This window comes from Magallana gigas, chromosome 1 (genome assembly GCF_963853765.1).
Source record: "Magallana gigas chromosome 1, xbMagGiga1.1, whole genome shotgun sequence".
NCBI lineage: Eukaryota > Metazoa > Mollusca > Bivalvia > Ostreida > Ostreidae > Magallana > Magallana gigas.
The window spans coordinates 53,955,492-53,969,669 of record NC_088853.1 but is presented as its reverse complement, the minus strand read 5'-3'; the positions used below and the strand labels follow the sequence as shown (position 1 = coordinate 53,969,669).

The window sequence follows — 14,178 nt, the reverse complement described above, 5'->3', positions numbered from 1 at the left end:
TAAAACTTCGACCCCCATTTGTGGCCCCACCCTACCCCCAGAAGTCATGATTTTCACAACTTTGAATCTACACTACCTGAGGCTGCATCCACACAAGTTTCAGATTTCCTGGCTGATTAGTTTCTGAGAAGAAGATTTTTAAGGATTTACTCTGTATATTCCTATGTAAAACTTCCACCCCATTGTGGCCCCACCCTACCCCCGGGGGTCACGATTTTCACAACGTTAAATCTACACTACCTGAAGTTGCTTCCACACAGGTTTCAGCTTTCCTGGCTGATTAGTTTTTGAGAAGAAGATTTTTAAAGATTTACTTGATATGTATTCCTATGTAAAACTTCGACCCCACCATTGTGGCCCCACCCTACCCCCGGGGGTCATGATTTTCACAACTTTGAATCTACACTACCTGAGGATGCATCCACACAAGTTTCAGCTTCCTGATCTTATGGTTCATGAGAACAAGATTTTTAAAAATTTCTCGAAAATTTTCATAAATTCCTAATTATCTCCCTTTGCAAAAGGGCGTGGTCTTTAATTTTCACAACTTTGAATCCCCTTAGGCTAAGGATGCTTTGTGCCAAGTTTGGTTAAAATTGGTTAAAGATTTACTCTATATATTCCTATGTAAAACTTCGACCCCAATTGTGGCCCCACCCTACCCCCGGGGGTCATGATCTTCGCAACTTTGAATCTACACTACCAGAGGATACTTTCACACAAGTTTCAGCTTTCCTGGCTGTGTAGTTTCTGAGAAGAAGATTTTTAAAGATTTACTCTATATATTCCTTTGTTAAACTTCGACCCCACCATTGTGGCCCCACCCTACCCCCGGGGATCATGAATTTCACAATTTTGAATCTACACTACCTGAGGATGCATCCACACAAGTTTCAGATTTCCTGGCTGATTAGTTTCTGAGAAGAAGATTTTTAAGGATTTACTCTGTATATTCCTATGTAAAAATTCGACCCCATTGTGGCCCCACCCTACCCCCGGGGGTCACGATTTTCACAACTTTGAATCTTCACTACCTGAAGTTGCTTCCAAACAAGTTTCAGCTTTCCTGGCTGATTAGTTTTTCAGAAGAAGATTTTTAAAGATTTACTTTATATTTTCCTATGTAAAACTTCCACCCCCATTTGTGGCCCCACCCTACCCCCGGGGGTCATGATTTTCACAACTTTGAATCTACACTTCCTGAGGATGCATCCACACAAGTTTCAGATTTCCTGGCTGATTAGTTTCTGAGAAGAAGATGTTTAAGGATTTACTCTGTATATTCCTATGTAAAACTTCGACCCCATTGTGGCCCAACCCTACCCCCGGGGGTCACGATTTTAACAACTTTGAATCTACACTACCTGAAGTTGCTTCCAAACAAGTTTCAGCTTTCCTGGCTGATTAGCTTTTGAGAAGAAGAATTTTAAAGATTTACTTTATATTTTCCTATGTAAAACTTCTCCCCCCATTTGTGGCCCCACCCTACCCCCGGGGGTCATGAATTTCACAACTTTGAATCTACACTACCTGAGGATGCATCCACACAAGTTTCAGATTTCCTGGCTGATTAGTTTCTGAGAAGAAGATTTTTAAGGATTTACTCTGTATATTCCTATGTAAAACTTCGACCCCATTGTGGCCCCACCCTACCCCCGGGGGTCACGATTTTAACAACTTTGAATCTACACTACCTGAAGTTGCTTCCAAACAAGTTTCAGCTTTCCTGGCTGAGTAGTTGTTGAGAAGAAGATTTTTAAAGATTTACTCTATATATTCCTTTGTTAAACTTCGTTCCCACCATTGTGGCCCCACCCTACCCCCGGGGATCATGAATTTCACAATTTTGAATCTACACTACCTGAGGATGCATCCACACAAGTTTCAGCTTTCCTGGCTGATTAGTTTTTGAGAAGAAGATTTTTAAAGATTTACTTGATATGTATTCCTATGTAGAATTTCGACCCCATTGTGGCCCCACCCTACCCCCGGGGGTCATGATTTTCACAACTTTGAATCTACACTACCTGAAGTTGCTTCCAAACAAGATTCAGCTTTCCTGGCTGATTAGTTTTTCAGAAGAAGATTTTTAAAGATTTACTTTATATTTTCCTATGTAAAACTTCGACCCCCATATGTGGCCCTACCCTACCCCCAGAAGTCATGATTTTCACAACTTTGAATCTACACTACCTGAGGCTGCATCCACACAAGTTTCAGATTTCCTGGCTGATTAGTTTCTGAGAAGAAGATTTTTAAGGATTTACTCTGTATATTCCTATGTAAAACTTCGACCCCATTGTGGCCCCACCCTACCCCCGGGGGTCACGATTTTCACAACGTTAAATCTACACTACCTGAAGTTGCTTCCACACAAGTTTCAGATTTCCTGGCTGATTAGTTTTTGAGAAGAAGATTGTTAAAGATTTACTCTATATTTTCCTATGTAAAACTTCGACCCCCATTTGTGGCCCCACCCTACCCCCAGGGGTCATGATTTTCACAACTTTGTATCTACACTACCTGAGGATGCATCCACACAAGTTTCAGATTTCCTGGCTGATTAGTTTCTGAGAAGAAGATTTTTAAGGATTTACTCTGTATATTCCTATGTAAAACTTTCACCCCATTGTGGCCCCACCCTACCCCCGGGGGTCACGATTTTCACAACTTTGAATCTACACTACCTGAAGTTGCTTCCAAACAAGTTTCAGCTTTCCTGGCCGATTAGTTTTTGAGAAGAAGATTTTTAAAGATTTACTCGATATGTATTCCTATGTAAAACTTCGACCCCAATACGTCTGTTTCGAGATAGCCTCCCTTGACGTAGCTCTTCGCGCGCGGAGGTAAATTTTGTCTCGGAGTAAACCGGAAGGTGGGACAGATTTGTTTATATTGACAACTATGCCGGTCTATCATTGCTGCGTGCCAGAATGCACATCTTCGACAAGAAAACTTCAAGATTTGGATAAACATCCACACATGAAAGATGTAACTTTTTATTCATTGCCTAAAAAGTCGGACCAAAGGAGAAGAAACCAGTGGATAAGGCTCATCAGACGGGAGAAGTCTTGGGTGCCAAACAAATATACAAGAATTTGTTCTTGCCATTTTGAGCCCGGCTCAAATACTCCGACATTATTTCCATACAACAATTTCAAAAAATCGTCTTATACTAGGTATATTTGTTAATGAATGCCTCATAATAATATAATATTGACTGTTGAATATTGGCAAACTTAATGAGCAGACGACAGTTCTTTCTTTTCATCTATAAAAGTTTATGATTTCTTTCAAGCTCATTGATTATCTATAGAATGTGATGAGTGTCATGAATATAAATTCAGCTATTTTCACGTCAAATGTTAAGGATTTTTTTGCTTGTTAATGTGAAAAAATGTTTAACACTATTACATGTATTTAACTCTTGATTGTTAAAAAACCTAGCCCTTTTCTAAAATGAAATTGATTTAACAGGAAAACAAGCAACTCTATCCAGATGCCAGATGATATCAGTGATGAGGCAGAAACTTCAACAGAAAGCAATAGTGACATACCTCTTCATCATTATGAAGAAGACAACATCCCCTACGTTGCTGAGGAATATGAAATCAACACCAGTCATGATAGATCTGAGGGTAATTACTTATTAATCAAAAACATGCTTTCTAGCCTGTTATCATACATATTTTAACTGTCGTTTAATTTTTTAAATTGCAATAAAAATGAGTAGGAAAAAACTTCGTATTTTTATATCTGATTTTTGATATAATTATTTATTCAACTCTAAATTTAAGCTTCAAGTTTTAAAGAATTAGAAATAGTGTGACCATTCATTGATTATAACCCGCTGTATCACTTTATTTTAATTTAATCTCATTATAAAAAATTTTCAGGTGTGAAGCATGTGAAGAAAGTGGAATGTATAACAAATCCTCCCTTCCTCGATCATGTTTATGCTGCTGGTACATCACCAGGTTCTACTGATGTGAACGTCCAGGATACAGCAGTGCAAACGGACATGACCATGAATGATATCAACATAATGTCTGATCAAATCCACCAACTTCAAGCAAAACTTGATGACAAGACCACTCTTTTAAGAGAATGTTTTATTGAGACTGTTACCAAAAATGATGAGAATGTTAAGTTGTACACAGGGTTACCGTCACTTGCTATGCTATTGGGTATTTTCAATATTTTAGCTGCCAAGTGTTCTGCATTAAAATACTGGTCAGGTCCACCCAGTGCTCAGGAGAAAAATTACCAGAGGAACAGACATGGAAAACCTGGTCCATCAAGAAAATTATCTTTTTATCAGGAATTTATTCTTTCACTTGTTCGCTTACGTTTAGGATTATTTGAGTTTTGTATTGCTGATCTGTTTGGTGTATCTAAAAGTAGGGTTTCCCAGATTTTTATTACTTGGATAACTTTTATGTCAAATACATTTGGAAACTTTTTGAGATGGCCATCTCGGAGACAAGTAAAAAAGTATATGCCATTGTCCTTTAGAAAGCAGTACCCTAATACACGTGCAATTATAGATTGTACTGAATTTTTTTTACAACGACCTAGGTCTCCAACTGCTCAAGCAGCTACATATAGTACATATAAGTCTAAAAACACAGCTAAATGTTTGCTAGCTATTTCACCAGCAGGGAATTTTACTTTTGTTTCAAAACTTTATGGTGGCAATGTGTCTGATAGATTTATTACAGAAGATTCAGGGTTTTTAAATTTTGTGGAAGAGGGTGATGACATAATGGCTGACCGAGGTTTTACAATAAGAGATCTGCTCACTGATAAGAAAGCCACCCTGAATATTCCTCCTTTTACCAGAAAGTGTCCATGGGGGAAAAAGAAACGCCTTAATGTTAATGAAATAAAGCAGACGCGCAAGATAGCCAAACTTAGAATTCACGTAGAGAGGGCTATACAGAGACTTAAGTTATTTAGGCTTATAGGAAATTTAATTCCATGGTCACTTAAACCAGTTATTAATCAAATGATTAAAGTTTCAGCATTTCTTTGTAACTTAATGCCAACTCTAGTGAGAAAGTAGAAGTCCTAATGTTGTTCTTTTTCAAGAATCAGTTTATTTAGAGTTATATAATGACTTGTTAATTGGAAAAGCATGCACCAATATTTGTGCACTTTGATTTCAATTTTTCCTGCAATGTTGAACATTCATATATATATATATATATATATATATATATATATATATCTATATATATAGTCATGCAGTAAATATTTTTCGACTAGATAAATAATCAAAACATAGTATAAGCATTTTTAAGTACTTAATCAAAGTACTTTATCAATCATGATACAGATATAATTGTGTTTTGCCAGTTAATAATTGTTCATAAAATATTTGCAACATGGGTCTAATTTCTCTCTGAAAGAGACTTTACACATTAATCCTAACATAACAATACACACTAATTACTTTTTTTGCAATTTTGGTTGTACAAAATTCTCAAAAAATATCTTTGATTTTTTTAACAATGAATTCCAAAGTAATGGATCAAAAAATATTCTTTCACTGTAAATTTAATGTTTTCCAATTTTGACACCACCTTCCAAATACACTACAAAATCACACCACTGTACATTTGCCACAGCCATCTGTGTTTGTATTTGTGTGTACCAATTAGAGTTCTCTTTCAATTTCATACACCCATTCTCATCACATTGAATATGATAATTTTCATTGAAAATCTGATCTAAAGTGTAATTTCTAAATTTGTATGGACATTTTATCTCGAGTACTCCTGTTCCACAACACTTACACTGCAAAATTCCATCAGGTGAAGCACCTAGGAATGGTACATTAGAATTAACAATAAGACCTGTGGTTTTTACTTTACCACTTTTGTGTTCAGAGACATACTTTTTCTCATATAAATTTCTTGCCAAAACTTCTCTTTCCTTACCATAGATAGTGGCAGGTGTTGAAAATGATGTACAGTCATTACTTAATATTTGCTTTACAATATAGTTGTTTGGGTCATTTCCTTTATAGTTACAAACATTGTGCATGACAGAAGATGTAATTCTGCCACATCTGTATTCATACCAATAAACGGACTCAGATTGTTGGTCAGTAAGCCTGTTGATTTCAGTACAATCTGATTCATCAAAGCATGTTAATAGGTAGTCAAAAATTGATATGTTTCCATTTGGATCAAAATTTGCAATACATTGTGGAAGAGTTTTCGGTACATTTTGATCATTATTATTATCAATGTTCATGTCAAGAACTTCAATAATTTGAGTGTCAAACCCTTTCACTAAATCTAAAAGCATTTCATCAATATCAGGATTATTTTGATTAACGATGGTAGGGTCAAAACAATGTTCAAATGGAAGAATACGGGTTTGCTCAGTTGACTGTTCAATTTCATCCAGCAGTTTGGGTTTTGATTCTTTACGAGGTACATCCCAAATGCATTTTCTGTCAGTACATGTTTCAGTGTTCCTATCAATATGCCTCTCTGACCACAGTGACAAACTGAACAATAGGGCCACAACATGTTTACATCCACCATCATCTCTTAATAAAAAGATTACAATTAAATTATTATAAAATTGATATACATGTATCTCAATGATGCAAATATTTTATCTTACAGTACATTTTCCTGACTTTTCAATTGTCATTTGAATTCATGTTTTAAAAATGTCTCAGTAAATTTTACATGTGTATCTACCGACTGCTCAAAACTGGTGCCATATAACTTTGTAAAAATTTTAATATTACCTCTAATGTATGTATGTAGCCTTCAGTGGTATTTTTAATTATTTTGCATTTAAATAATTACTCGCTACCATGTATGTAGTGTGTGTATTAAGCAGTCATAAAATTGTGGCAATAATAAATTGTTATCATGATTCTGAACATAAAGTTTACTTTCTTCTGTAGTATCAGTGGTTATTATAATTATGTGGAGAATTATTCATAATTATAAAATTGAACACAAGTTACCCAGTGCATTCACAGCCAGCAGATGTACAACTACCATCAACACGATTTAGCAGGCACCAGGTCCTGTATGGATCAGCAGATTGTGAGGTTTCTCTAATACAGAGTGATTTTACATAGATGTAGTTGTGGGATAACTCATGACACTTCACAGAGTGAATGTGATTAGACTGATACAATCTATAACCGCGTTCAGACTTGTAATTTTGTAGACGTGCAGGAGACCACCCGGCGTTCGGTTTTGATAATAAATAAACAAATAAATCGGCTTGACAGAAAACGGGAACGTGTATCAAATCATCAGTCCATTTATTGAGTTCTGGGGATGTTATAAACGGAAATTCAACAATTTCTCCATCAATAATTATACGACTTCTCTGGCGCAGAAATTCTTTGGTGTCATCCGGAGCTTTTAACACCGGTAATTTCAAATCTATCGCTTTCTTAGCCAATTCCCGAAGTTGATGGACGCTATAGTCACTGACAGTCATTCCTCGTTCAATTAAAAACAATTTAAGCTGCGGTTTTAACATTAAATCTACGTTTAAAGACATTGCTTTTTTCGCCGCGTTTCTATTGTTTACGTTGACGATGTGTCCCACCTCCGCTTCAACTCGCGTGTTATTTGCGCCTCCTAAACAAGAGAGTTCCTATCTCGAAACCGGCGTATTGTGGCCCCACCCTACCCCCGGGGGTCATGATTTACACAACTTTGTCTACACTACCAGAGGATACTTTCACACAAGTTTCAGCTTTCCTGGCTGTGTAGTTTCTGAGAAGAAGATTTTTAAAGATTTACTCTATATATTCCTTTGTTAAACTTCGACCCCACCATTGTGGCCCCACCCTACCCCCGGGGATCATGAATTTCACAATTTTGAATCTACACTACCTGAGGATGCATCCACACAAGTTTCAGATTTCCTGGTTGATTAGTTTCTGAGAAGAAGATTTTAAAGGATTTACTCTGTATATTCCTATGTAGAATTTCGACCCCATTGTGGCCCCACCCTACACTTGGGGGTCACAATTTTAACAACTTTGAATCTACACTACCTGAAGTTGCTTCCAAACAAGTTTCAGCTTTCCTGGCGGATTAGTTTTTGAGAAGAAGATTTTTAAAGATTTACTTTATATTTTCCTATGTAAAACTTCGACCCCCATTTGTGGCCCCACCCTACCCCCAGAAGTCATGATTTTCACATCTTTGAATCTACACTACCTGAGGCTGCATCCACACAAGTTTCAGATTTCCTGGCTGATTAGTTTCTGAGAAGAAGATTTTTAAGGATTTACTCTGTATATTCCTATGTAAAACTTCCACCCCATTGTGGCCCCACCCTACCCCCGGGGGTCACGATTTTCACAACGTTAAATCTACACTACCTGAAGTTGCTTCCACACAGGTTTCAGATTTCCTGGCTGATTAGTTTTTGAGAAGAAGATTTTTAAAGATTTACTTGATATGTATTCCTATGTAAAACTTCGACCCAAATTGTGGCCCCACCCTACCCCCGGGGGTCATGATTTTCACAACTTTGAATCTACACTACCTGAGGATGCATCCGCACAAGTTTCAGCTTCCTGATCTTATGGTTCATGAGAACAAGATTTTTAAAAATTTCTCGAAAATTTTCATAAATTCCTTATTATCTCCCTTTGCAAAAGGGCGTGGTCTTTAATTTTCACAACTTTGAATCCCCTTAGGCTAAGGATGCTTTGTGCCAAGTTTGGTTAAAATTGGTTAAAGATTTACTCTATATATTCCTATGTAAAACTTCGACCCCAATTGTGGCCCCACCCTACCCCCGGGGGTCATGATCTTCATAACTTTGAATCTACACTACCAGAGGATACTTTCACACAAGTTTCAGCTTTCCTGGCTGTGTAGTTTCTGAGAAGAAGATTTTTAAAGATTTACTCTATATATTCCTTTGTTAAACTTCGACCCCACCATTGTGGCCCCACCTTATCCCCGGGGATCATGAATTTCACACTTTTGAATCTACACTACCTGAGGATGCATCCACACAAGTTTCAGATTTCCTGGCTGATGAGTTTCTGAGAAGAAGATTTTTAAGGATTTACTCTGTATATTCCTATGTAAAAATTCGACCCCATTGTGGCTCCACCCTACCCCCGGGGGTCACGATTTTCACAACTTTGAATCTTCACTACCCGAAGTTGCTTCCAAACAAGTTTCAGCTTTCCTGGCTGATTAGTTTTTCAGAAGAAGATTTTTAAAGATTTACTTTATATTTTCCTATGTAAAACTTCCACCCCCATTTGTGGCCCCACCCTACCCCCGGGGGTCATGATTTTCACAACTTTGAATCTACACTACCTGAGGATGCATCCACACAAGTTTCAGATTTCCTGGCTGATTAGTTTCTGAGAAGAAGATGTTTCAGGATTTACTCTGTATATTCCTATGTAAAACTTCGACCCCATTGTGGCCCAACCCTACCCCCGGGGGTCACGATTTTAACAACTTTGAATCTACACTACCTGAAGTTGCTTCCAAACAAGTCTCAGCTTTCCTGGCTGATTAGCTTTTGAGAAGAAGAATTTTAAAGATTTACTTTATATTTTCCTATGTAAAACTTCTACCCCCATTTGTGGCCCCACCCTACCCCCGGGGGTCATGAATTTCACAAATTTGAATCTACACTACCTGAGGATGCATCCACACAAGTTTCAGATTTCCTGGCTGATTAGTTTCTGAGAAGAAGATTTTTAAGGATTTACTCTGTATATTCCTATGTAAAACTTCGACCCCATTGTGGCCCCACCCTACCCCCGGGGGTCACGATTTTCACAACTTTGAATCTACACTACCTGAAGTTGCTTCCAAACAAGATTCAGCTTTCCTGGCTGATTAGTTTTTCAGAAGAAGATTTTTAAAGATTTACTTTATATTTTCCTATGTAAAACTTCGACCCCCATATGTGGCCCCACCCTACCCCCATAAGTCATGATTTTCACAACTTTGAATCTACACTACCTGAGGCTGCATCCACACAAGATCAGATTTCCTGGCTGATTAGTTTTTGAGAAGAAGATTTTTAAGGATTTACTCTGTATATTCCTATGTAAAACTTCGACCCCATTGTGGCCCCACCCTACCCCCGGGGGTCACGATTTTCACAACGTTAAATCTACACTTCCTGAAGTTGCTTCCACACAAGTTTCAGCTTTCCTGGCTGATTAGTTTTTCAGAAGAAGATTTTTGAAGATTTACTCGATATGTATTCCTATGTAAAACTTCCAAATTGTGGCCCCACCCTACCTCCGGGGGTCATGATTTTCACAACTTTGAATTTACACTCCAAGAGGATACTTTCACACAAGTTTCAGCTTTCCTGGCTGAGTAGTTTCTGAGAAGAAGTTTTTTTAAAGATTTACTCTATATATTCCTTTGTTTAACTTCGACCCCACCATTGTGGCCCCACCCTACCCCCCGGGGATCATGAATTTCACAATTTTGAATCTACACTACCTGAGGATGCATCCACACACGTTTCATCTTCCTGATCTTATGGTTCATGAGAACAAGATTTTTAAAAATTTCTCGAAAATTTTCATAAATTCCTAATTATCTCCCTTTGCAAAAGGGCGTGGTCTTAAATTTTCACAACTTTGAATCCCCTTAGGCTAAGAATGCTTTGTGCCAAGTTTGGTTAAAATTGGTTAAAGATTTACTCTATTTATTACTATGTAAAACTTCGACCCCAATTGTGGCCCCACCCTACCCCCGGGGGTCATGATTTTCACAACTTTGTCTACACTACCAGAGGATACTTTCACACAAGTTTCAGCTTTCCTGGCTGTGTAGTTTTTGAGAAGAAGATTTTTAAAGATTTCCTCTATATATTCCTTTGTTAAACTTCGACCCCACCATTGTGGCCCCACCCTACCCCCGGGGATCATGAATTTCACAATTTTGAATCTACACTACCTGAGGATTCATCCACACAAGTTTCAGATTTCCTGGTTGATTAGTTTCTGAGAAGAAGATTTTAAAGGATTTACTCTGTATATTCCTATGTAGAATTTCGACCCCATTGTGGCCTCACCCTACCCTTGGGGGTCACGATTTTCACAACTTTGAATCTACACTACCTGAAGTTGCTTCGAAACAAGTTTCAGCTTTCCTGGCTGATTGGTTTTTGAGAAGAAGATTTTTAAAGATTTACTTTATATATTCCTATGTAAAACTTCGACCCCCATTTGTGGCCCCACCCTACCCCCGGGGGTCATGATTTTCACAACTTTGAATCTACACTACCTGAGGATGCATCCACACAAGTTTCAGATTTCCTGGCTGATTAGTTTCTGAGAAGAAGATGTTTAAGGATTTACTCTGTATATTCCTATGTAAAACTTCGACCCCATTGTGGCCCCACCCTACCCCCAGGGGTCACGATTTTCACAACTTTGAATCTACACTACCTGAAGTTGCTTCCAAACAAGTTTCAGCTTTCTTGGCTGATTAGTTTTTGAGAAGAAGATTTTTAAAGATTTACTTTATATTTTCCTATGTAAAACTTCGACCCCCATTTGTGGCCCCACCCTACCCCCGGGGGTCATGATTTTCACAACTTTGAATCTACACTACCTGAGGATGCATCCACAAAAGTTTCAGCTTTCCTGATCTTATGGTTCATGAGAACAAGATTTTTGAAAATTTTTCGAAAATTTTCATAAATTCCTAATTATCTCCCTTTTCAAAAGGGCGTGGTCTTTATTTTTCACAACTTTGAATCCCCTTAGGCTAAGGATGCATTGTGCCAAGTTTGGTTAAAATTGGTTAAAAAATTACTCTTAATATTCCTATGTAAAACTTCGACCCCTATTGTGGCCCCACCCTACCCCCTGGGGGGTCACGATTTTCACAACTTTGAATCTACACTACCTGAAGTTGCTTCCACACAAGTTTCAGCTTTCCTGGCTGATATGTTTCTGAGGAGAAGATTTTTAAAGATTTACTCTTTATTCCTATGTAAAACTTCGACCCCATTGTGGCCCCATCCTACTCCCGGGGGTTATGATTTTCACGACATTGAATCTACAGTACCTGACGATGCTTTCACACAATTTTCAGCTTTCCCGATCTTATGGTTCATGAAAAGAAGATTTTTAAAGATTTACTCTATATATTCCTATGTAAAACTTCGACCCCCCATCGTGGCCCCACCCTACCCCCGGGGGTCACGATTTTCACAACTTTGAATCTACACTACCTGAGGATGCATCCACACAATTTTCAGCTTTCCTGATCTTATGGTTCATGAGAACAAGATTTTTGAAAATTTTTCGAAAATTTTCATAAATTCCTAATTATCTCCCTTTGAAAAAGGGCGTGGTCTTTAATTTTCACAACTTTGAATCCCCTTAGGCTAAGGATGCTTTGTGCCAAGTTTGGTTAAAATTGGTTAAAAAATTACTCTTAATATTCCTATGTGAAACTTCGACCCCTATTGTGGCCCCACCCTACCCCCTGGGGTGTCACGATTTTCACAACTTTGAATCTACACTACCTGAAGTTGCTTCCACACAAGTTTCAGCTTTCCTGGCTGATTAGTTTCTGAGAAGAAGATTTTTAAAGATTTACTCTTTATTCCTATGTAAAACTTCGACCCCATTGTGGCCCCATCCTACTCCCGGGGGTTATGATTTTCACGACATTGAATCTACAGTACCTGAGGATGCTTTCACACAATTTTCAGCTTTCCCGATCTTATGGTTCATGAAAATAAGATTTTTAAAGATTTACTCTATATATTCCTATGTAAAACTTCGACCCCCAATTGTGGCCCCACCCTACCCCCGCGGGTCACGATTTTCACAACTTTGAATCTACACTACCAGAGGATACTTTCACAAAAGTTTCAGCTTTCCTGGCTGATTAGTTTCTAAGAAGAAGATTTTTAAAGATTTACTCTATATATTCCTTTGTTAAACTTCGACCCTCCATTGTGGACCCACCCTACCCCCGGGGATCATGAATTTCACAATTTTGAATCTACACTACCTGAGGATGCTTTTACGCAAGTTTCAGCTTTCCTGGCTGATTAGTTTCTGAGAAGAAGATTTTTAAGGATTTACTCTGTATATTCCTATGTAAAATTTCGACCCCATTGTGGCCCCACCCTACCCCCATGGGGTCACGATTTTCACAACTTTGAATCTACACTACCTAAAGTGGCTTCCAAACAAGTTTCAGCTTTCCTGGCTGATTAGGTTTTGAGAAGAAGATTTTTAAAGATTTACTTGATATTTTCCTATGTAAAACTTCTACCCCCATTTGTGGCCCCACCCTACCCCCGGGCGTCATGATTTTCACAACTTTGAATCTACACTACCTGAGGATGCATCCACACAAGTTTCAGATTTCCTGGCTGATTAGTTTCTGAGAAGAAGATTTTTAAGGATTTACTCTGTATATTCCTATGTAAAACTTTGACCCCATTGTGGCCCCACCCTACCCCCCGGGGGTCACGATTTTCCCAACTTTGAATCTACACTACCTGAAGTTGCTTCCAAACAAGTTTCACCATTCCTTGCTGTTTAGTTTTTGAGAAGAAGATTTTTAAAGATTTACTCTGTATATTCCTGTGTAAAACTTCGATCCCAATTATGGCCCCACCCTACCCCCGGGGGTCATGATTTTCACAACTTTGAATCTACACTACCTGAGGATGCATCCACACAAGTTTAAGCTTTCCTGGCTGATTAGTTTCTGAAAAGATTTTTAAGGATTTACTCTGTATATTCCTATGTAAAACTTCGACCCCATTGTGGCCTCACCCTACCCCCGGGGATCACAATTTTCACAACTTTGAATCTAAACTACGTGAAGTTGCTTCCAAACAAGTTTCAGCTTTCCTGGCTGATTAATTTTTGAGAAGAAGATTTTTAAAGATTTACTTTATATATTCCTATGTAAAACTTTGACCCATATTTGTGGCCCCACCCTACCCCCGGGGAACATGATTTTCACAATTTTGAATCTACACTACCTGTGGATGCATCCACACAAGTTTCAGCTGTCCTGATCTTATGGTTCATGAGAACAAGATTTTTGAAAATTTCTCGAAAATTTTCATAAATTCCTAATTATCTCCCTTTGCAAAAGGGCGTGGTCTTTAATTTTCACAACTTTGAATCCCCTTAGGCTAAGGATG

At 38.0% G+C, this 14,178-nt stretch overlaps 1 protein-coding gene and 1 long non-coding RNA gene across 2 annotated transcripts; one reads left to right on the top strand and one right to left on the bottom strand.

The window, feature by feature from the left end:
• The first annotated feature begins 2,799 nt into the window (after positions 1-2,799).
• On the top strand, positions 2,800-5,194 carry LOC109617223 (uncharacterized). Its single transcript, XM_066070990.1, has 3 exons — positions 2,800-3,179; positions 3,478-3,638; positions 3,897-5,194. Exons 1-3 carry the CDS (start codon positions 2,905-2,907, stop codon positions 5,063-5,065), a joined length of 1,605 nt encoding a protein of 534 aa, XP_065927062.1. The 5' UTR covers positions 2,800-2,904; the 3' UTR covers positions 5,066-5,194.
• Positions 5,195-6,473: 1,279 nt separating this feature from the next.
• Positions 6,474-7,659, bottom strand: LOC117683060 (uncharacterized). The gene is made up of 2 exons (XR_010709209.1): positions 6,995-7,659; positions 6,474-6,562 (listed from the first exon to the last, which is right to left on the bottom strand). It is a non-coding gene; the product is annotated as an uncharacterized lncRNA (long non-coding RNA).
• Between the last annotated feature and the right edge of the window lie 6,519 nt (positions 7,660-14,178).

Coding starts and splice junctions, on each gene's coding strand:
- LOC109617223 (XM_066070990.1), top strand. CDS start 2,905: ATGCCGGTCTATCATTGCTGCGTGCCAGAATGCACATCTTCGACAAGA. Junction 3,180..3,477: donor AAAAAATCGTCTTATACTAG/GTATATTTGTTA, acceptor TTGATTTAACAG/GAAAACAAGCAACTCTATCC. Junction 3,639..3,896: donor CAGTCATGATAGATCTGAGG/GTAATTACTTAT, acceptor AAAAATTTTCAG/GTGTGAAGCATGTGAAGAAA.